The sequence below is a fragment of the Gymnoscopelus microlampas genome (genome assembly GCF_963454915.1).
Source record: "Gymnoscopelus microlampas genome assembly, chromosome: 22".
Lineage (NCBI taxonomy): Eukaryota > Metazoa > Chordata > Actinopteri > Myctophiformes > Myctophidae > Gymnoscopelus > Gymnoscopelus microlampas.
The window spans coordinates 44,566,758-44,589,152 of record NC_139959.1 but is presented as its reverse complement, the minus strand read 5'-3'; the positions used below and the strand labels follow the sequence as shown (position 1 = coordinate 44,589,152).

Genomic DNA, 22,395 nt, shown 5'->3' with positions numbered 1-22,395 from the left:
AAAGTCACATGACCAGACTCTATTACCATAGACTGTATAAAAGACATGTTTAAAGTCACATGACCAGACTCTATTACCATAGACTGTATAAAAGACATGTTAAAGTCACATGACCAGACTCTATTACCATAGACTATATAAAAGACATGTTTAAAGTCACATGACCAGACTCTATTACCATAGACTATATAAAAGACATGTTTAAAGTCACATGACCAGACTCTATTACCATAGACTGTATAAAAGACATGTTTAAAGTCACTTGACCAGACTCTATTACCATAGACTGTATAAAAGACATGTTTAAAGTCACATGACCAGACTCTATTACCATAGACTGTATAAAAGACATGTTTAAAGTCACATGACCAGACTCTATTACCATAGACTATATAAAAGACATGTTTAAAGTCACATGACCAGACTCTATTACCATAGACTGTATAAAAGACATGTTTAAAGTCACATGACCAGACTCTATTACCATAGACTGTATAAAAGACATGTTTAAAGTCACATGACCAGACTCTATTACCATAGACTATATAAAAGACATGTTAAAGTCACATGACCAGACTCTATTACCATAGACTATATAAAATACATGTTTAAAGTCACATGACCAGACTCTATTACCATAGACTATATAAAAGACATGTTAAAGTCACATGACCAGACTCTATTACCATAGACTGTATAAAAGACATGTTAAAGTCACATGACCAGACTCTATTACCATAGACTGTATAAAAGACATGTTTAAAGTCACATGACCAGACTCTATTACCATAGACTGTATAAAAGACATGTTAAAGTCACATGACCAGACTCTAATGAAGCCTCTCTTTCAACCATTTCAAATCCGCCATCTTTAATATATTAAAAAAAAAACACCGGAAATCAATCGCTAAATGAATGCTATTGGTTGTGTAGCTTGTCAATCAAATCGTCCCGCCCCTCCTAGAGCATAAGCTACTTTATCGGCAATAAACGTGACCATAATTTACCAAAACACATGATTGAAAGGAGACTTTAAACTAGTGACTGGAAACATATAGTCTCGTGCTTTGGCCTGCGCTTCGTCCCAGGAAAAACCTTTTCTGAAAGAAATGTCATTGGTTAAATATTAACACAATAACCGCCAAGGTATTAAACATCGTTGTGTCCGCCAGGCCGAAAGGCATGGTGAGAGAGTATGTTTTCTACCCCGTCCGTCCGTCCGTCCGTCCGTCCGTGTGTCCATCTGTCTGCGAGCGACTAATCTCCGGCACTGTTGGCTTGATTGCAGCGAAACTGTGCACACACACTCCCTGGATGCCAATTCAGAACCTCTGCCCCAAATTGTTCTCATGGGCCTTTTATAGCGCCACCAGGAGGCCGATTTGTGCAAAACATATTTTTTGACAGTACTCCCACAGATTTTGTCCAAAAATCCCACAAATCGGTACACAGTATCTCTATAGTCATTAAACAAAACGGGTCTTTCATATTTCTCATATTCCATCCTGATTGTCTAAAATGTCTTCCAAAGTTTGCAGGAGTGCTCCGTTTTGAACAAAATGCCTCAAATCATGAACACAGCATGCAATTTCCGTGAAATTTTGCAAGCACATTTCCATTCGGCCGAGGAAGAAATACCATTTTAGTTTTTTCAAATAAGCCTCATGGTGGCGCTATAACAGGCCGATTTGTGTTTTTACCTATAACTGCACCGATGTGTACTAAAAAGTACTAAAATATTTGAAAATAGCAGATCTACAAGCTCACGGTGAGCTTGTAGATCTGCTATTTTCAAACAGCCTAAGTATAAAATAGGGCTAAAGTGATTAAAGTATGTTTCTTGATGTAATAATTTATATCTGAAAAGTAACTAGTAACTAAAGTTCTCAAATAATTGTAGTGGAGTAAAAGTGCAATATTTGCCTCTGAGATGTAGTGGAGTAGAAGTAAAAGTATTGGAAATAATCAAGTAAAGTGGAAATACCTCAAAATGTTACTTGAGTACAGTACTTAAGTAAATGTTCTTAGTTACTTTCCACCTCTGCACACACACACACACACACACGCACACGCGCGCACACACACACACACACACACACACACACACACACACACACACACACACACACACACACACACACACACACACACACGCACACGCACACACTGGCCTCAAAAAAATCCCTCTCTCTCTCTTGTATAAAATATGCAAAGTCAGACTGTGTTGAAAGGCCTGAAAATGAAGAGCTTCTAGAAGTGGCCTGGGATTAAAAAAAAACTGTTTTAACCCATTAAGACCTGGAACGCATCTCTGTCTGGTGCTATTCAAAAACAGCAGATCTACAAGCTCGTAGCGCGGCACCGAGTGCCGCGCTACGAGCTTGTATATCTGCTGTTTTTGAAAAATCGTAAAAATGTGTGCAAATCTTTTGAATATATATATACATATTATTTTAAAGCAAACGCTAACTCACATCCTTGCTTCTGGGGGGTCCCTTGAACAAAGTATTTTGAGATGGGGGTCGGCGGCCAAATTCATAGAATTTTGGGGGGTCCTTGACATGAAAAAGTTTGAGAACCACTCAGGGACGTGCACAGATAGACTCTAGGTGGTGCTAGGGAGCACCTGCCCTTTGCCCTCTTGACCAGAAGTGCCCTTTTGAAAAAAAAAAAAAAGTTACTACACGGGGTCCGCCAAATCTTTATGTGATATGATTTTTCTTTTTACCATAACCACTCGAAACTTAGCATCCCTTTTCTGAGGAGAACTTTAGCCAAAAATAGCCGATCTACAAGCTCACAACGCCTCACAGCGCGAGGCGTTGTGAGCTTGTAGATCGGCTATTTTTGGCAAAGAGGTATAGGTGTAGAGGGAAAAAAGAGCAGACCAAGTAAACAAAAAAAAGTATAATTTACTTAAGCACCTGCCCCTCAAAAATGTCTGTGCACGCCACTGGATCCACTGATACAGAAACATACGTTTGTTCAGAATACTGTTGGGATTTAGAAGTTGTTTGTAGAATGGGCTTCAGGTCTTAATGGGTTAATAAGATAGTGAAACGACTGCTAGAATAACAAGTGGGGAGAACCAGGGATCCGTTGAATTATTTTTAAACGAGGCCAATAAGGATCGTGCTGAATTCCCCGCTGTTCTCGTTAACTCATTCCCTGCCAGGAATGAATGAATTAATTCATTCATCCCTCTACTCTATACCCTTTGCCAGAGAAAACGGCGTTTTTACCGAAACCTTTGAAAAATCATGGAGTATTCTCCGTGAACCCCCATCCCCGCGGACAGGGACAGGGGGGCTGGTTGCCAGTGGTGTAAAGTAACTAAGTACATGTACTCAAGTATGTACTTAAGTACAATCTTGAGGTATTTGTACTTTACTTGAGTATTTCCAATCTCCAATACTTTTACATCTACTCCACTATCATCTCAGAGGCAAATATTGTACTTTTACTCCACTACAATTATTTGAAAACTTTAGTTACTAGTTACTTTTCAGATATAAATTATGATATTATGAAACATACATTAACCAGTTCAGCCACATTTTAAACCTAGGCTATTCGAAAATAGCAGATCTACAAGCTCACAGTGTACAAATGAAACCAAATGGACCCGTTAGGGTCCATTTGATTCCACACTCTCAGAGTTAAATTAACATTGATTTTTTAGTATAAATTCGAGTCCCAGAGGTATAAATGCCATTAAATGGGGGTCCGTAGCCTCTAATGCATGTCAAACTGGGGGGTCCGTGACATTAAAACGGTTGAGAATCACTGCTAGAAAGCCGTATAAACCTTCTCTTATGGGGGTCCCTGGCTTATCTTTTCAAATGGGGGTCCGCGGGGTAATAAGTGTCAATTTGGGGGTCCTTGACATGAACAAGTTTGAGAACCACTGATGTAGAATAAACAATTAAAAGTAGGGTAAGTGATATTTGTTTTGTTTTGGTTAAAAGGTTAAAGTAGTATATTGTGATAGTAATCATTGCTACAGAGTGTTTGTTCGGTCACATGGTCTCTCCAACTCTTTAGTAAACATAATATAGGACATTTTCAGGTACAGTAGGTCAGTGGTTTTCAACCTTTTTTTGCGCCAAGGACCCCCAAAATGACACATATTAGCCCACGGACCCCCATTTGAAAAGTTATGCCAGGGACCCCCAATAATTAGACGATTTTTACGGCTCTAGCAGTGATTCTCAACCATTTAAATTTCAAGGACCCCACATGCATTAGAGGCTACGGACCCCCATTTAATGGCATTTCTATCTCTGGGACCCCAATTTTTATTACAAAATCAATGTTAATTTAACTCTGAGAGTGTACAAATGGAACCAAATGGACCCTAATGGGTCCATTTGGTTCCATTTGTACACTCTCAGAGTTACAGACCCATAAGGGTCCATTTGGTTCCGATCTATCATTTAGCTGGGGACCCCCTGGAACTCCCTCAAGGACCACTGGTGGTCCCCGGACCACTGGTTGAGAACCAATGCAGTAGGTGACAACATTTAAGCTAATCAGGAGAGAGCACTCAAAATGCATGTTCTGTTTAATGAAGAGCTGGAGAGACATGGGAGACTCCTTATAAGGACAGAGACTCCTTATAAGGACAGAGACTCCTTATAAGGACAGGACACTCTATAGTAACGAGTACTATCAGAACATAGACCCATTTTGCAATTATTATTTGAATAATTGCAAATCACTTACCCTACCTTTTTTAAATACAATAAAACGATCTAAAAGGAATTGACAGCCCTATTCTGGGGGGAACGTTCTCCGGAAATAGCCGATCTAAAAGCTCACATCTATTTCCGCTTGAAGAGATCGGGCGTAGATTAGAAGGAGACGAGAGCTACAACTCATGTCCGTTTCGCTACGTCTAGAAAAGGGTCTAAGTGGTTCAAATAGAGCGAAACGAGAAGAAAAAAGTAAAGCTAGTTTGTTTTCCGTAACATGAATGTTTGATGGGTGTGTGGAGAGTGATGTAAACATTAAGCCCTTAAGACCTGAGGCACTCGGTGCCGTGCTACGAGCTTGTAGATCTGCTATTTTTGAATAGCCAAAAGAAATCTAAAGTGACACAGATGCGTTCCAGGTCTTAATGGGTTAAGCACTTAACTGGTAGAGCATTGGTTCTCAACATGTGGGTCGGGACCCCTTTAGGGCCGTCCCCACTAGATTTTTTTTTTTTGTCTAAACAAATCATTGAAAATGCTTCGTCTCGCGTCTCCATGTAAACATGCAATACGCTGTTTACCAGCGTTGCCAGATTCTGCGAGAGAAATAAGCAACCGGGTCTATGAAAACAAGCCCGAAGAAGTAACTAGGCTACACCGCGCTGTGAGCTTGTAGATCTGCTATTTTCAAAAAATAAAAACAAAAATCTTGAAGATAAAAAGAGATGAAATACATATTAAATTGACATGAAGATGTTTAAGAACCACTGGTTTAAACAACATTAGGATTCAAGTCACGTATAATCAGCGTACATGGCAACTCGAGGGAAAAGTCGTTTAGACGAACTTAGACTCTAAACGTGGTCTTAGTTGAATGCCTCAACTCCTACAATTCCAAGTGTTTGTCAGGGTCGGGGGGGTCCCAAGCCAAATACATATACATGTGGGGGTCCTTGATATTCAAACGTTATCAGAGATCTGGACTGTCTGCGCAAAATATCTACGCCAACAAGTTAGCCAACCTACAAGCTTGCAACGTTGTTCTGTGAGTTTGTAGATCGTCTATCTTTGCCGAATGCCCCCCACCCCCCAGGCAGGCATTCTGGGGTTCAAGTGGTTAAGGTGTTTTAACCCATTGAGACCTGAAGCCGATTCTACATGTCTCCTAAATCCCAACAGTTTTCTGAAAAACGTATGTTTCTATATCAGTGGTGCTCAATCTTTATCATGTCAAGGACCCCCCAAAATGATATGTATTTGGCGGCGGACCCCCATCAAAATATTTTGTTCCAGGGACCCCCCAGAAGCAAAGATTTGAGTTAAAATGTTCGCTTTAAAAATATATAATATTCAAAGATTTACACACATTTTCACGTTTTTTCAAAAATAGCAGATCTACAAGCTCGTAGTGCGGCACTCGGTGCCGCACTACGAGCTTGTAGATCTGCTATTTTTGAATAGCCCAAAGTGTAAAATAATGCTTTTTAGCTCAAATCTAAAAATGACAAAGTTCCAGGTCTTAATGGGTTAAGCTCCAGCATGTTGTACAACACATTGACAATGAATGAACTGATCTCACAACCCTCCAGGTCTCTGAGCTACGGAGCCATCGGGGTGATCGTTGGACACGAGTTAACGCACGGCTTCGATAATAACGGTGAGTCACCCCGAGGATGTGGAGCATGAATTATAGATCATGGTTTAATCATTTATATTACTACATTTATAACATCCTCCCTGTGTGTGTGTGTGTGTGTGTGTGTGTGTGTGTGTGTGTGTGTGTGTGTGTGTGTGTGTGTGTGTGTGTGTGTGTGTGTGTGTGTGTGTGTGTGTGTGTGTGTGTGTGTGTGTGTGTGTGTGTGTGTGTGTGTGTGTGTGTGTGTGTGCGCGCGCAATATTTGTTTGACATGTTTACTATTGGAAAAAGATGAATGTTTGGGTTGGATCAGGATGAGACATTTAGAGGATACTGTAGGTTTAGGGGTTGGAATTAGGGTGACCACCCGTCCCGAAATTCGCGGGACAGTCCCGAGATTGGACCCTCTGTCCCGCGTCTCGCACAAGCAGAGCAATGTCCCGAAAATCAAAGATATGAAAAAAAAATATATATATATATATTTTTTGATAATAAATCGGTAAAATCAGGCAAAAATAAGAATTAAATAACATAACCCTAACCTAACCCTAATCTTAACCCTAAAACCGAAATAAAGAAACCAAAAACTGGAAAAAAACGAACCCAACCCGCCCAGAACCGCACAAAAAAATTGCGCGCGCGTGCATATGTCCCGCGGAACGGGTACGTTTGTCCCGGGTGCAGTACGTTAGTCCGACAGCGCATTCCTCCGACAGCACAGCGCTCCGACGTTTCCAATACTAAACCCGAACCAAACCCTAACCCTAACCCTAACCGCACGCGGATGCCACATAGTCGGAGAAAAGGTCTGTCGGATTAACGCATGCCTCCCGTTTGTCCCTCAATGGGTCTGTTTGAAGGTGGTCACCCTAGTTGGAATTAGACCTAAAACACAGCGCAACGTGTTGTGAGCTTTTAGATCTGCTATTTCTCGGCTCCAGACTTAAAATTGTGTGCGTGCGCGCACTGTATGTCTTTGCGTGCATTCGTCTAGTTTGTATTTGTTGACGGGAAATTGTCAACATATTTAGTCATAGTTTCATTCATCATAGCTTAGTTTTTATTATGTTTTTGTTTCCCTCATTGAAAAAAGGTCGACCAACATTTTTCGTTTAAGTCTATGAAATAAACACTGACCTACAGCTACTGTATTAGTCAGGGTATTGTGGTCCAATCAGAGTCTCTGCAGGGTATTAGGTACTGTATTAGTCAGGGTATTGTGGTCCAATCAGAGTCTGTGCAGGGTATTAGGTACTGTATTAGTCAGGGTATTGTGGTCCAATCAGAGTCTGTGCAGGGTATTAGGTACAGTATTAGTCAGGGTATTGTGGTCCAATCAGAGTCTGTGCAGGATAACACTGGGGCCCTTGTTTCCATTGTGGTCCTATGCATTCAATGCATGTTTTAAACAGGGCGTAAGTACGACAAAGACGGAAACCTGGACCAGTGGTGGAGCAACGCGTCCATCACGGCTTTCAACGACAAGACCCAGTGCATGGTGGAGCAGTACAATGGATACCGCTGGGAGGAGGCGGGGCTTAATGTAAGTACCGCTGGGAGGGGGCGGGCTTACGTAAGAACGCCCAAAAGATTTGCACAAATGTTGTTGTTTTTTTCAAAAACAGCAGATCGATGCTTATCAAGGCGATACGATTTTAGATTGATACGCACGCGAAACCATCTGTTTACGTATCCATGTAGTTGGATCATTGAAATTAAAATGTGCTACATCGATACAGTTGTATCGTTATGCCCCTAATAGATAGATAGATAGTAGGGGTGTCACGATTCACTTACCTCACGATTCGATTCAAAATCGATTCCTAGGGTGCCGATTCGATTAAAATTGCGATTCTGCGATTAATTGATATTCGATTCGATTCTGCGATTTATTGCGATTTTCTAACAATTCTGAACAATATAAACCATGAAAAGTTGAATCATACACTTCAATGCAGACAGATCATGTCAGTCAGTCTTTCTGACATTGATTTCAGACAAAGTGCCAGTGAAAAAGGTACTACCTTATATATATATATATATATATATATATATATATATATATATATATATATATATATATATATATATATATATATATATTTTTTTTTTTTTTTTTTTTTTTTTTTTTAAATCGATTTTTAATATTTGGAAACGATTTTAAAATCGTGGCATTAATCGCGATTTATTCATGAATCGATTTTTTTTGACAGGCCTAATAGATAGATAGATAGATAGATAGATAGATAGATAGATAGATAGATAGATAGATAGATAGATAGATAGATTATCCCGTGCTTGGTAAAGAAAAGAGAGCTTGCTGTACATGGACCAGGTATCTGGAAGAGACATGTGATGTGTTTATGTTCTCTGAAGGTTCTGGGAAAGAGGACAATGACCGAGAACATTGTTACATTGTTTTACATTGTTTCATTGTTTACATTGTTTACATTGTTACATTGTTTTCATTGTTTCCATGTGTTGAAGGTTCGAGGAAAGAGGACGTTGGCAGAGAACATCGCAGACAACGGTGGAATAAGACAAGCTTACAGGGTATGACCGTGTTGTGTTCCTCTGACTTCACCTCCTAGTGGTCTGACAGGGTATGACCGTGTTCTGTTCCTCTGACTTCACCTCCTAGTGGTCTGACAGGGTATGACCGTGTTGTGTTCCTCTGACTTCACCTCCTAGTGGTCTGACAGGGTATGACCGTGTTCTGTTCCTCTGACTTCACCTCCTAGTGGTCTGACAGGGTATGACCGTGTTCTGTTCCTCTGACTTCACCTCCTAGTGGTCTGACAGGGTATGACCGTGTTCTGTTCCTCTGACTTCACCTCCTAGTGGTCTGACAGGGTATGACCGTGTTGTGTTCCTCTGACTTCACCTCCTAGTGGTCTGACAGGGTATGACCGTGTTCTGTTCCTCTGACTTCACCTCCTAGTGGTCTGACAGGGTATGACCGTGTTCTGTTCCTCTGACTTCACCTCCTAGTGGTCTGACAGGGTATGACCGTGTTGTGTTCCTCTGACTTCACCTCCTAGTGGTCTGACAGGGTATGACCGTGTTCTGTTCCTCTGACTTCACCTCCTAGTGGTCTGACAGGGTATGACCGTGTTCTGTGTTCCTCTGACTTCACCTCCTAGTGGTCTGACAGGGTATGACCGTGTTCTGTTCCTCTGACTTCACCTCCTAGTGGTCTGACAGGGTATGACCATGTTCTGTGTTCCTCTGACTTCACCTCCTAGTGGTCTGACAGGGTATGACCGTGTTCTGTTCCTCTGACTTCACCTCCTAGTGGTCTGACAGGGTATGACCATGTTCTGTGTTCCTCTGACTTCACCTCCTAGTGGTCTGACAGGGTATGACCGTGTTCTGTGTTCCTCTGACTTCACCTCCTAGTGGTCTGACAGGGTATGACCGTGTTCTGTTCCTCTGACTTCACCTCCTAGTGGTCTGACAGGGTATGACCGTGTTGTGTTCCTCTGACTTCACCTCCTAGTGGTCTGACAGGGTATGACCGTGTTCTGTTCCTCTGACTTCACCTCCTAGTGGTCTGACAGGGTATGACCGTGTTCTGTTCCTCTGACTTCACCTCCTAGTGGTCTGACAGGGTATGACCGTGTTGTGTTCCTCTGACTTCACCTCCTAGTGGTCTGACAGGGTATGACCGTGTTCTGTTCCTCTGACTTCACCTCCTAGTGGTCTGACAGGGTATGACCATGTTCTGTGTTCCTCTGACTTCACCTCCTAGTGGTCTGACAGGGTATGACCGTGTTCTGTTCCTCTGACTTCACCTCCTAGTGGTCTGACAGGGTATGACCATGTTCTGTGTTCCTCTGACTTCACCTCCTAGTGGTCTGACAGGGTATGACCGTGTTCTGTGTTCCTCTGACTTCACCTCCTAGTGGTCTGACAGGGTATGACTGTGTTCTGTGTTCCTCTGACTTCACCTCCTAGTGGTCTGACAGGGTATGACCGTGTTCTGTGTTCCTGTGTTCTGTGTGGTGGAAAAAGTACTCAAATTCTTTACTTAAGTAAAAGTACCAATACTGCAATATAAAAAGACTCTGTTACAAGTAAAAGTCCAGAATTAACAATTTACTTGAGTAAAAGTACAAAAGTATTGGCATCAAAATGTACTTAAAGTACCAAAAGTAAAAGTACTAAATATTTGAAAATAGCAGATCTACAAGCTCACAACGCGTCGCGATGCGACGCGTTGTGGATCTGCTATTTTCAAATAGCCTATAGGTATAAAATAGGGCTGAAGTGGTTAATGTATGTTTCATTATATCATAATTTATATCTGAAAAGTAACTAGTAACTAAAGTTTTCAAATAATTGTAGTGGAGTAAAAGTACAATATTTGCCTCTGAGATGTAGTGGATTAGAAGTAAAAGTATTGGAAATTGGAAATACTCAAGTAAAGTAGAAATACTTCTAAATTGTACTTAAGTACAGTACTTAAGTAAATGTACTTAGTTACTTTCCACCACTGAAAGAAAAAGATGAATGTTTGGGTTGGATCAGGATGAGACATTTAGAGGACACTGTAGGTGCGTTCGGAAATTGCGCACCGGAGCACACTCGCCTATTAGTTTGTATTGGCCAGTGCGCTCAGTGCTGTATTTTCGAACGCACCCTATAGGTTCACGGGTTGGAATTAGAGTAAAACAGGTTGAGCGCCGGTGTCACGCACCGATAAATAGGTGATCTACAAGCTCACAACGCGTTGTGAGCTTGTAGATCACCTATTTATCGGTTAAAAATAACATAGTTTTAGTCGACAAAATACACACTGACCTAAAGGTTAGTCATTGATTGACTGAATACTGTATTAGTCAGAGATGTAAACGGCTTGTGGTTCAGTCAGAGTCAGTCACTTAGGCTATGAGGGGACTTGGGGACTTTCCATTGTGGTCCTATGTATTCAATTAATCAACATGGCATAAAATAACACCAACATACAATCACATCAACACATATGAAACACCATTTGGTACAGAGTGGAGAACAAGTGAGAACATAGACCGAAAGCAGTGGATGCCACCTCCTTTCTATGAGGAGAAGCGAGTTCACCTCCTTTCTATGAGGAGGAGTGAGTTCACCTCCTTTCTATGAGGAGAAGTGAGTTCACCTCCTTTCTATGAAGAGGAGTGAGTTCACCTCCTTTCTATGAGGAGAAGTGAGTTCACCTCCTTTCTATGAGAAGGAGTGAGTTCACCTCCTTTCTATGAGGAGGAGTGAGTTCACCTCCTTTCTATGAGGAGGAGTGAGTTCACTTCCTTTCTATGAGGAGGAGTGAGTTCACCTCCTTTCTATGAGGAGAAGTGAGTTCACCTCCTTTCTATGATGAGGAGTGAGTTCACCTCCTTTCTATGAGGAGGAGTGAGTTCACCTCCTTTCTATGAGGAGGAGTGAGTTCACCTCCTTTCTATGAGGAGGAGTGAATTCACCTCCTTTCTATGAGGAGGAGTGAGTTCACCTCCTCTCTATGAGGAGAAGTGAGTTCACCTCCTTTCTATGAGGAGAAGTGAGGTCACCTCCTTTCTATGAGGAGAAGTGAGTTCACCTCCTTTCTATGAGGAGAAGTGAGTTCACCTCCTTTCTATGAGGAGAAGTGAGTTCACCTCCTTTCTCTGAGGAGAAGTGAGTTCACCTCCTTTCTATGAGGAGAAGTGAGTTCACCTCCTTTCTATGAGGAGGAGTGAGTTCACCTCCTTTCTATGAGGAGAAGCGAGTTCACCTCCTTTCTATGAGGAGAAGTGAGTTCACCTCCTTTCTATGAGGAGGAGTGAGTTCACCTCCTTTCTATGAGGAGGAGTGAGTTCACCTCCTTTCTATGAGGAGAAGCGAGTTCACCTCCTTTCTATGAGGAGAAGTGAGTTCACCTCCTTTCTATGAGGAGAAGTGAGTTCACCTCCTTTCTATGAGGAGAAGTGAGTTCACCTCCTTTCTATGAGGAGAAGTGAGTTCACCTCCTGATGGATTTCCAGGCCTGTTTTGAAGGAGGCTGGTGATCCACATGTTAAAGGGATCCATCGTGTGTGTGTGTGTGTGTGTGTGTGTGTGTGTGTGTGTGTGTGTGTGTGTGTGTGTGTGTGTGTGTGTGTGTGTGTGTGTGTGTGTGTGTGTGTGTGTGTGTGTGTGTGTGTGTGTGTGTGTGTGTGTGTGTGTGTGTGTGTAGGCCTACAGACGCTGGGTGCAGGAGAAGAGGGGAGGGGTTGAAGAGCCTCTACTTCCTGGACTAGGATTCAACAACAACCAGCTGTTCTTCCTCAGCTACGCCCACGTGAGTACACACACACACTTAAAGGACGACTTCACCACTTTTCAACATATCTTCATATAATAGGTCCTCACTAATGCTCATGATAAAATGATACCATTTTTTCCTACTTGGCCTGTGTCTCATAGGAGGGCTGTGGACAGTCCAGAAACCTGTCTACCAGTGACATCATCGTTAGGCAGGATTTTTTTTTCCAAAAAGATTTTAAAAAAATGTATTCTGATTTTTATTAAGGCGAGAACAATGGGATCTATTATTGCATTGCAACTTTCCAGGAATACAAAGCCGGCAGTTTCTATTAGCCTGGATTCCCCCATCGATGATGTCACTGGTAGACGGGTTTCTGAACTGTCTACAGCCCTCCTCTAAGACACAAACTGATTTGAAAAAAATTGTACCATTTTATCATGAGCATTAGGGAGGACCAATTATATGAAGATATGTTGAAAAGTGGTGAAGTCGTCCTTTAACACATTGACTGCCAGAGATTAAACCAGGAGACCTGGTTCTGCCAGACCCAGAATAAATTCCAGTACTTTATAAGATCAGAGTACTGCTGTACATCACGCCGGACTTCACATGACGCGTCAGCTTGTGTCCCTTTTATGCCCATATATGGAGAAGAAAGGGACACAGACCGAGGTCCCTTTTATGCCCATGTATGTAGGCTGTCTGTCCCTTTTATACAGCCGGTCCTTTTCGCCTCATGTATGGACGAAAAAGACCGGCTGTGCAACGGCAAACGGTGCAGATTCTCATGTGTAGGCCCGACCCGCTGGGTCTGGCAAACCCTCTGGGTCTGTTTTTTTGGGCGGGTGATTGGCTACATTAGTACACCCGTTGCTGTACTGTGATTGGCTGACTCTATTGCAGTGGCGTGCACAGGCATTTTGAGGGGCAGGTGCTCAAGTAAATTATACTTCTTTTTGTTTACTTGGTCTGCTCTTTTTTCCCTGTACACCTATACCTCTTTGCCAAAAATAGCCGATCTACAAGCTCACAACGCCTCGCGCTGCGAGGCGTTGTGAGCTTGTAGATCTGCTATTTTTGGCTAAAGTTCTCCTCAGAAAAGGGATGCTAGGTTTCGAGTGGTTATGGTAAAAAGAAAAATCATATCACATAAAGATTTGGCGGACCCCCTGTAGTAACTTTGAGGACCCCCTAGGGGTCCCGGACCCCCTGTTGAAGACCCCTGTAAAAAATAAAAAAAAACTTTTTTTTTCTTCCTTTTTTTCAAAAGGGCCCTTCTGGTCAAGAGGGCAAAGGGCAGGTGCTCTAGCACCACCTAGAGTCTATCTGTGCACGTCCCTGGTCTATTGGCTGACTCTATTCAGCACTGTGATTGGCTATAGCGAGACACATGATGAAATTAATAACCTATAAATGGGACTATGCACTTAAAAAAAAAAAAAAAATTTAAGTGAGCTTCCATCACTGTGATGACAACACCGCCCACTTCACACTGGGTGTGATTTTTTATTATCCTCATGCCAGCGTTTAATCAACAAGAACGTGCGCTTAGCGCGCGTTCTTGTTGACCGTGTCTCTCTAAAATGGGGCGGGTTTGTTAATTTTCTGGGGGGTTAATTCGTTATTTCGGTTAAAAAAAATGTACTTCATGAAGTGTAGATGTCAGAGGTAATTGTGTCTTTCTATTTAAGGGAAAACCAAGGTTACTCAAATGAAAATTTGAAGATCTCCATGACACATATCATTTAAACAAAAATAAGCTCTTTATTTAGGAATAAGGAAGGTATACAAGGGGTCGTGAGGTGCGGGGGGACTGGACTTATTTAAAAAAAAGAAACATTTTTTTGGGGGCTGGACTGAATAGTGAGGGGACACAGTGTCCTTTAATTAAACTGTGATACTGTGGTGTGTGCAGGTCAGGTGTAACTCCTACAGGCCAGAAGCAGCCAGGGACCAGATCCAGAGTGGAGCCCACAGTCCACCCAAGTACAGGTGAGTACACACACACACACACACACACACACACACACGCACACGCACAGACGCACACACACGCGCGCACACACACACACGCATTTGATTGCTGCTTTATGTAAATCCAGGTAAACGGTTAACGATGAAAGACTCACATATTTTCATGTCTTAACACATATGGACGTAATATTACGTCATCGTGGTGTTTTCAGTGATTGCACTAGAGGGCGCTCTTCGCCAACTTATGAATGATGCCCTGACCTCCAGTGAAGAATACACCCGGAGATGACGTCATGTAAAACATTTTCATCCCGTCCGCTACAACGTTATCAGATTTATAACTAGACTAGAAAATGTGCTCCTCGGAGCACAGGTCTCCGCCAGTACTGTTCCTGATTAATCCTGTCTTAAGTGTTACTTGATTAATCCTGTCTTAAGTGTTACTCCGCCATTTCTCAGCCATTTCGTGATTACTCCTGTCTTACCTCACTTTGAAAGAGACTAAGACTCTTTCAAAGTGACACATCTATTTATAGGCCGCTATACGTCATGCGCCTCACTAGCCAATCAGAGCACACTCTTACAACGTATTGTCACGTGAGGCTTGACCAATGTTAGCTTGGCCGAGGGGGGGGACGGAAAGTGAAAACATAGTCTCCTGGCGGAGACAAAAATGTGCTCCTCGGAGCACAAGTCTCCGCCAGCAAATATTGGAAATTATTCCAAGATTGGAACTTTGATGATAGGCGTTGCGCCTTTGCTTCTTCATCAGTTTGCAGACAATGATTAGCTTCTTCAGTTTGCATAATAAGAGTTAGTTGCACTGTGTCATCAACTGTGACTGGAAAGTACTGTTCTTGATTAATCCTGTCTAAGCTATTTATATTACGTATTGTGATGACACCAGTGTGTCTACAAAATGTATTGCTCCGCCATTTCTCAGCCATTTCGTGATTATTCCTGTCTTACCTCACTTGACTCTTTCAAAGTGACACATCTATTTATAGGCCGCTATACGTCATGCGTCTCACTAGCCAATCAGAGCACACTCTTTATTGTCACGTGTCACGTGAGGCTTGACCAATGTTAGCTTGGCCGAGGGGGGGGGGCGGGGGGGGGACGGAAAGTGAAAACCATAGACTGTAAAAAAGAATGGACAAAGCCACTCCCCTGCTTTCTACAGAACGAAAATGAAGCCGATAGTTCAGGAACATGCATTCCTCCATCGTTAATATATACAGTTGGCCACGTCCGGAACTCAAACGCTATTGGTTGAGACCAGACACGTGACCAGCGAACCGGAAAACACCCCCAAAAATGCTATTGGTTGGGTAGCTTGTCAATCAAGAGCGGGGGCGGGGAATGAATGCTATTGGTTGTGTAGGTTGTCAATCAAATCATCCCGCCCCTCCTGGAGCATAGCCTACTTTATCGTCAATTTGAGAATAAATGGGACCATAATTTAGCAAAACGCATATCATGATGATTGAAAGGAGACTTTAAACTAGCAACTGGAAGCATATAGAATTTATGACATTTTTTATTACGGTAAGAAAATCTAGTCTAAAGTTTGTCAAAAACCCATTCACTTGCTAAAATAAATTCTTTCTGACACTTCAGGTCGGCGCAGGGTAAAACAGCGCCACTCTGGCCATTCATAAGCTTCCGTGTTGGCCTCATCGTAAATATCCAAGCCTTGCCCCTTGGTGAAAACATAGTCTCCTGGCGGAGACAATAATACTTTTATCTCCATAACTACACGGACGAGCGATGTTACAATGTTTGTTTTCTTCCGGTGGAAAGAAGAGAGACATGGTTTGTTTACGTCCGGGTTGATGTTGTTTGTTCTGTAGATCACTGGTTTTCCGTTCGTATTGTATACCGTGTGAAAAAAACGTGACTTTCCCTATTCTGGCCGAAAATGACCGGGGGGAACAAAAATGTGACCCGGAAACGGAATCTTTGCTATGCATCCTGCTCCCGGGTAAGTGGAAAACGAAAGTGCTGATGAAAAATAAACAGAATAGCGCGATCACAGTAAAAAGTAAAAACTCGGGATTTCTCGTGCTGGCAGGGAGGGTATTAACCCATTGAGACCTGAATCCGATTCTACACGTCTCCTAAATCTCAACAGTTTTCTGAAAAACGTATGTTTCTATGTCAGTGGTGCTCAATCTTTTTCATGTCAAGGACCCCCAAAATGATTTGCTCAAATCTAAAAAGGACAGTTCCAGGTCTTAATGGGTTAAAAAAAAAAAAACTTGGGGTATCTCGGGGCGTGGCACTGAGAGAGTTAATATCGGTACTACCGATGTGCCGGTTCACTTTAAAAACAAACGGTTCTCTTTTCGGTACTCTTGAACGCATCTCGAAAGAACAACGAGCGAGCGGAAACCGGTCAACGAGGCAACCTGAACGCACCATCACACTTTTAGTGTTTATTTCTGGCGGAAGCACGGTGAAACCCTCCATTACCAAACCATCAGACATCAGAGGATCCATCAAAGTAAAGATAAATATTCTGTGACGACTTTGAAAAGGTAAGAAAATCGAAACGTCTCTCTGGCACTGGGTGATTCATTTATTTATTCTTTTATTCAGAATTTCCAGAGTTTTTTGTGCAGGTGTGTAAAATCCTACCAAACATTAACCCTTGAAGCCCTGAAGAAGCATCTGTGTCACTTTTTGATTTGAGCTAAAAAGCATTATTTTACACTTTGGGCTATTCAAAAATAGCAGATCTACAAGCTCGTAGCGCGGCACCGAGTGCCGCGCTATGAGCTTGTAGATCTGCTATTTTTGAAAAATCGTGAAAATGTGTGCAAATCTTTTAACACATCGGGTGCCAAACACGGTCTGAACCGTGTGTTTACATAGTGGCGGTTCCGAAGCTTCGGTGCCGTTCACGGTCTGAACCGTGATTTCAGTCTTTTTGTTTTTTTCGTTTTTCTCCGCGCGGGCGGGGCTAGAGCAGCTCTGGGAGCACCCATTGTAATCCTGCGAAGGAAGTGCCAGATCGCTCACCGGAAACACTTTTTTTTTTCCCCATCCGCTTCCTGTCTATTTCCTACTTTGATACGCCTATATCTCCGAATCTGTTTCCTGTGGGGAAAAACGGTCATGCGCGATCCCCCCCCGTTGTAACCCGCGAGTGGAATGTTATGGTTCCAGCCTGTAGCCAGGCTCATGGCACAACATGAATCGAGGCTTTTTTTTGCATGGATTTGCTTGTAACGCACGCGGACATTGTAAACAGCAAAGCGCAGTCAATGGGGAGAATGCTGGCACCCACGGTAAGTTGTTAGGAAAAAATGCTGGCACCCGATGTGTTAATATATGTATATTGTTTTAAAGCGAAAAAATTTAACTTGAATCTTTGCTTCCGGGGGTCCCTGAAACATATATGTTTTAGATGGGGGTCCGTGGCTAAATACATGTCATTTTGGGGGTCCTTGACATGGAAAAAAGAACCACTGATATTATGGCGACATAAGTTTTTTCAAAAAAACTGTTAAATCCCCCAGAAGAAAATATTTGAGTTACAAATGTTCGCTTTTGAAACTCAAATCTCAAGATTTGCAAAAAAAAATAACGATATTTCTAAAATAGCAGATCTACAAGCTCGTAGCGCGGCACTCTGTGCCGCGCTATGAGCTTGTATATCTGCTATTTTAGAAATATCCAAAGAGTAAAAAAATGCTTTTTTTCTCAAATCAAAAAGTGACACAGATGCTTCTTCAGGGCTTAAAGGGTTAAAACATCCCCTATCTACGGCCCCCTTGCCAGAGAAGACAGTGATTTGACTGATACCTTTGAACAATCATGGAATATTCTATGTGACGTCCCTCCTCACGGAGATGGGGCTCATTACACACACGGGGGTCCGCTAGAATCGGAGAAAGAAAAATTGTCCCCTCGCTATCCTCCATTCCAGAGCTATGGCCGTTTGAATGTGGCTTGTTTTTTTAAAAACACTTAGAAAACTATAAAATGAGCACAAGCCTCCGCCAGCAGACCCACATTGGTGAGGATTTTTGGTAAGGAATTTATTCCAACATCGTCACCTTACTAAACTAAATGGCCTAAGTCATTTTTTAAAGTTTTTCAGGAAAAATAAAAAACTGATCCAGAACAAAACTATATGATATTTCTTAATCATTTCACCCAAAATGTTTATAACAAATTATGACTATTTAAATAGAAATAACACTGTCTGTCAGTTATGTAACATAAGAGATTTAAATAGGTTTAAATAGGATTAAATCTGACTTAGGCCAAAATAAAAAGCAAAACAAATTACAAAATGGCCTAAATCAGTAAATAATTTGGCTTAAGTCACAAAACCATGTGACTTAGGCCAAACAAAAGGCCTATTTTGTCCTAAGTCACACTATAGGGTGTTAAGCCTTTATACTAAAAGGAGAGTGAACAGCATGATCCTTTTCAATTAGGAGATTCAATAAGGCTATTTTACTAGAGGTAACAGTGTCATGAGGAGCTGACTTATAGGCAAACATAGCATTTTCCTCAAAAAATGACTTAGGCCATTAGTTTAGCAAGGTGACGACATATTGTCACGTGTCACGGGACGCTTGACCCAATGTTAGCTTGGTGGAACCAAAGGAAATCAAACGGAAACATTCTCTCCACACCATGCCTTCGGCCTGGCGGAGACAACAACAGAAATGCGATGCAAATAGACTATCTGTGAATGCTTTAACATGGGCATGAGCTTTCTTTTTGTTTTGGTCACGTGATTTCTGGGTGTACTCTTCTTCGGTGGTGCTTGGTATGGATCATTCACTGGCTGACATTTGCCATTTTTTGACGTTTATAAATGTCTTTGGCAGGCAACGTATTGATAAATGATGCCTTAATTTCGATTCTCTTCAGTATATTCATTGCAGAGATATGACACACACACGCACGCACGCACGCACGCACGCACGCACGCACGCACGCACGCACGCACGCACGCACGCACACACACACACACACACACACACACACACACACACACACACACACACACACACACACACAGTGGTGGAAAGTAACTAAGTGCATTTACTTAAGTACTGTACTTAAGTACAATTTTGAGGTATTTGTACTTTACTTGAGTATTTCCAATTTCCAATACTTTTACTTCTACTCCACTACATCTCAGAGGCAAATATTGTACTTTTACTCCACTACATCTGTTTGAAAACTTTAGTTACTAGTTACTTTTCAGATATATACTATGATATAATGAAACACACATTAACCACTTTAACCCTATTTTATACACAGGCTATTTGAAAATAGCAGATCTACAAGCTCACAACGCGTCGACGCGTTGTGAGCTTGTGGATCTGCTATTTTCAAATATTTAGTACTTTTACTTTTGGTACTTTAAGTACATTTTAAGTACTTTTGCACTTTTACTCAAGTGAATTTTGAATTCTGGACTTTTACTTGTAACAGAGTATTTTTATATTGCAGTATTGGTACTTTTACTTAAGTAAAGAATTTGAGTACTTTTTCCACCACTGCACACGCACACACAAACACACACACACACACACACACACACACACACACACACACACACACACACACACACACACACACACACACACACACACACACACACACACACACACACACACACACACACACACACACACACACACACACACACATTGACCCTCTTACTGTCTCCCCTCACAGAGTGGTCGGGGCGATGAGCAATTATGAAGAGTTCCGCAAAGCGTTCGACTGTCCTGCTTCATCGCTCATGAACAGAGGAGACAAGTCCTGCCGGGTCTGGTAGACCCAATGGACCCCCCATGGACCCCCCATCCTGACCACACAGCTGTCAGGACCCCCCATCCAGCCCCCAGCCCACTGCCATCATGGAGGGATGGAGTCTGTACTGTATATAGTTCTGCTTAACGCTATAGAGCAGTGGTTTTCAACCTTTTTCATGCCAAGGACCCCTAAATTGATATACATTTGGCCGCGGACCCCCATTTGAAAATGTTTTATGCCAGGGACCCCCCAGAAGCAAAGATATCAGTTAATTTTCGCTTTAAAAAATATATAAATGATCAAAGAGATATGCACAGTTTTTCAAGGTTTTTCAAAAATAGCAGATCTACAAGCTCATAGCGCGGCACTCGGTGCCGCGCTATGAGCTTGTAGATCTGCTATTTTTGAATAGCCTAAGCTAAGTGGTTAAAAATGATTGTGACGCTATTAACTTAATTTTGCTGGGGACCCCCTGGTACTCTCTCAAGGACCACTGGTTGTCCCCGGACCACTGGTTGAAAACCACTGCTATAGGGCATAGCAGTGGCATTTTCTGGTTCCGCTTCAAAATAGTCAATGCATTTTTCCCCATTGATGTTTCCAAAAATATTTATATCAATTAATTTAAGCCTAGAATCAAGCCATCCAGGCTCCTGGTGAATCATGACCATAACACGTTTGATTCTGTGAAAAAAACGTTTTTGAAAACGGCAAAACAAAGGGTATTTATTAAATATAGTATATCATATAATTAAATATAAAATAAAACAAAATCACATAAATAAATGTTAAATGATATAATCCCCCAGAAGCAATAAAGATTTGAGTTCAAATTTTCGCTTTTCTAACTCAAATCTCAAGATTTGCAAAAAAAATAACTATTTTTCAAAAATAGCAGATCTACAAGCTCATAGCGCGGCACTCGGTGCCGCGCTATGAGCTTGTATATCTGCTATTTTTGAATAGCCAAAGTCTAAAATCTGTAAAGTCTAAAAATGCGACACAGACGTGTACCAGGTCTTAAAGGGTTAATGTTACATTTTCTCCAGAAACAGACTGTATCAAATATAAGTGACTGACTATCATAAACGATACAGAACCTCATCCCTGACAATATCACAGAGACAGTTTGTTTATTTTTGAACCACAATTCTTATACGAGACGATTCTAAGATGACCCAATGTTATTCTCCATAGAGACATGACTTTACGACCCAGGGGATGGACGAGTGACGTCAGGACTTCTGTTACTCTAAAGCAGTGGTTTTCAACCAGTGGTCCGGGGACCACCAGTGGTCCTTGGAGGGAGTACCAGGGGGTCCCCAGCTAAATGAGTTAACATAGTGTCACAGTCATTTTTAACCACTTAAGCTTTTGCTATTCAAAAATGGCAGATATACAAGCTCGTAGCGCGGCACCGAGTGCCGCGCTACGAGCTTGTAGATCTGCTATTTTTTGAAAAATCTTGAAAAAGTGTGCATATCTTTGAATATTCATATTTTTTTAAAGCGAAAATTAACTGATATCTTTGCTTCTGGGGGATCCCTGGGTCTGCGGCAAAATGTATATCAATTTAGGGGTCCTTGGCATGAAAAAGGTTGAAAACCACTGCTCTATTAGTTTAGACATGGGGGGTAAGAGATAAGATAAGGCCCCAAGTCTCAAGTCTGTTTTTAAAATGAATGTTGGTGACATACTTTCACTTTCTATATAACTCAATGTATTGTTTGTACTGTTGTTTTCTCAGAGTGGGCCCTTGACCTAAAGCAGTGGTTCTCAAACTTTATCATGCCAAGGACCCCCCAATTGACACTCATTAGCCCGCGGACCCCCATTTGAAAATATATGCCAGGGACCCCCATAAGAGAAGATTTTGTTTACGGCTCTAGCATTGATTCTCAACCATTTTAATTTCAAGGACCCCCCCAGTTTGACATGCATTAGAGGCTACGGACCCCCATTTAATGGCATTTCTATCTCTGGGACCCCAATTCATATTGTAAAATCAATGTTAATGTAACTCTGAGAGTGTACAAATG

At 41.9% G+C, this 22,395-nt stretch overlaps 1 protein-coding gene and 1 long non-coding RNA gene across 2 annotated transcripts in view; one reads left to right on the top strand and one right to left on the bottom strand.

Moving 5' to 3' along the window:
• Window positions 1–20,699, top strand: part of phex (phosphate regulating endopeptidase homolog, X-linked) — a gene marked incomplete at its 5' end in the record, with an annotated part of 52,922 nt that extends 32,223 nt beyond the window's left edge. Inside the window, 6 exons of the mRNA XM_084048703.1 lie at window positions 6,284–6,351; window positions 7,743–7,873; window positions 8,818–8,883; window positions 12,518–12,622; window positions 14,505–14,581; window positions 20,276–20,699. Of these exons, the coding sequence (XP_083904829.1) occupies window positions 6,284–6,351; window positions 7,743–7,873; window positions 8,818–8,883; window positions 12,518–12,622; window positions 14,505–14,581; window positions 20,276–20,378 (550 nt within the window). The 3' untranslated portion in view covers window positions 20,379–20,699. The remainder of the gene's footprint in view (window positions 1–6,283; window positions 6,352–7,742; window positions 7,874–8,817; window positions 8,884–12,517; window positions 12,623–14,504; window positions 14,582–20,275) is intronic.
• LOC311039202 overlaps window positions 1–22,395 on the bottom strand; it is a 765,206-nt gene that overhangs the window by 546,169 nt on the left and 196,642 nt on the right. The window lies entirely within an intron of this gene.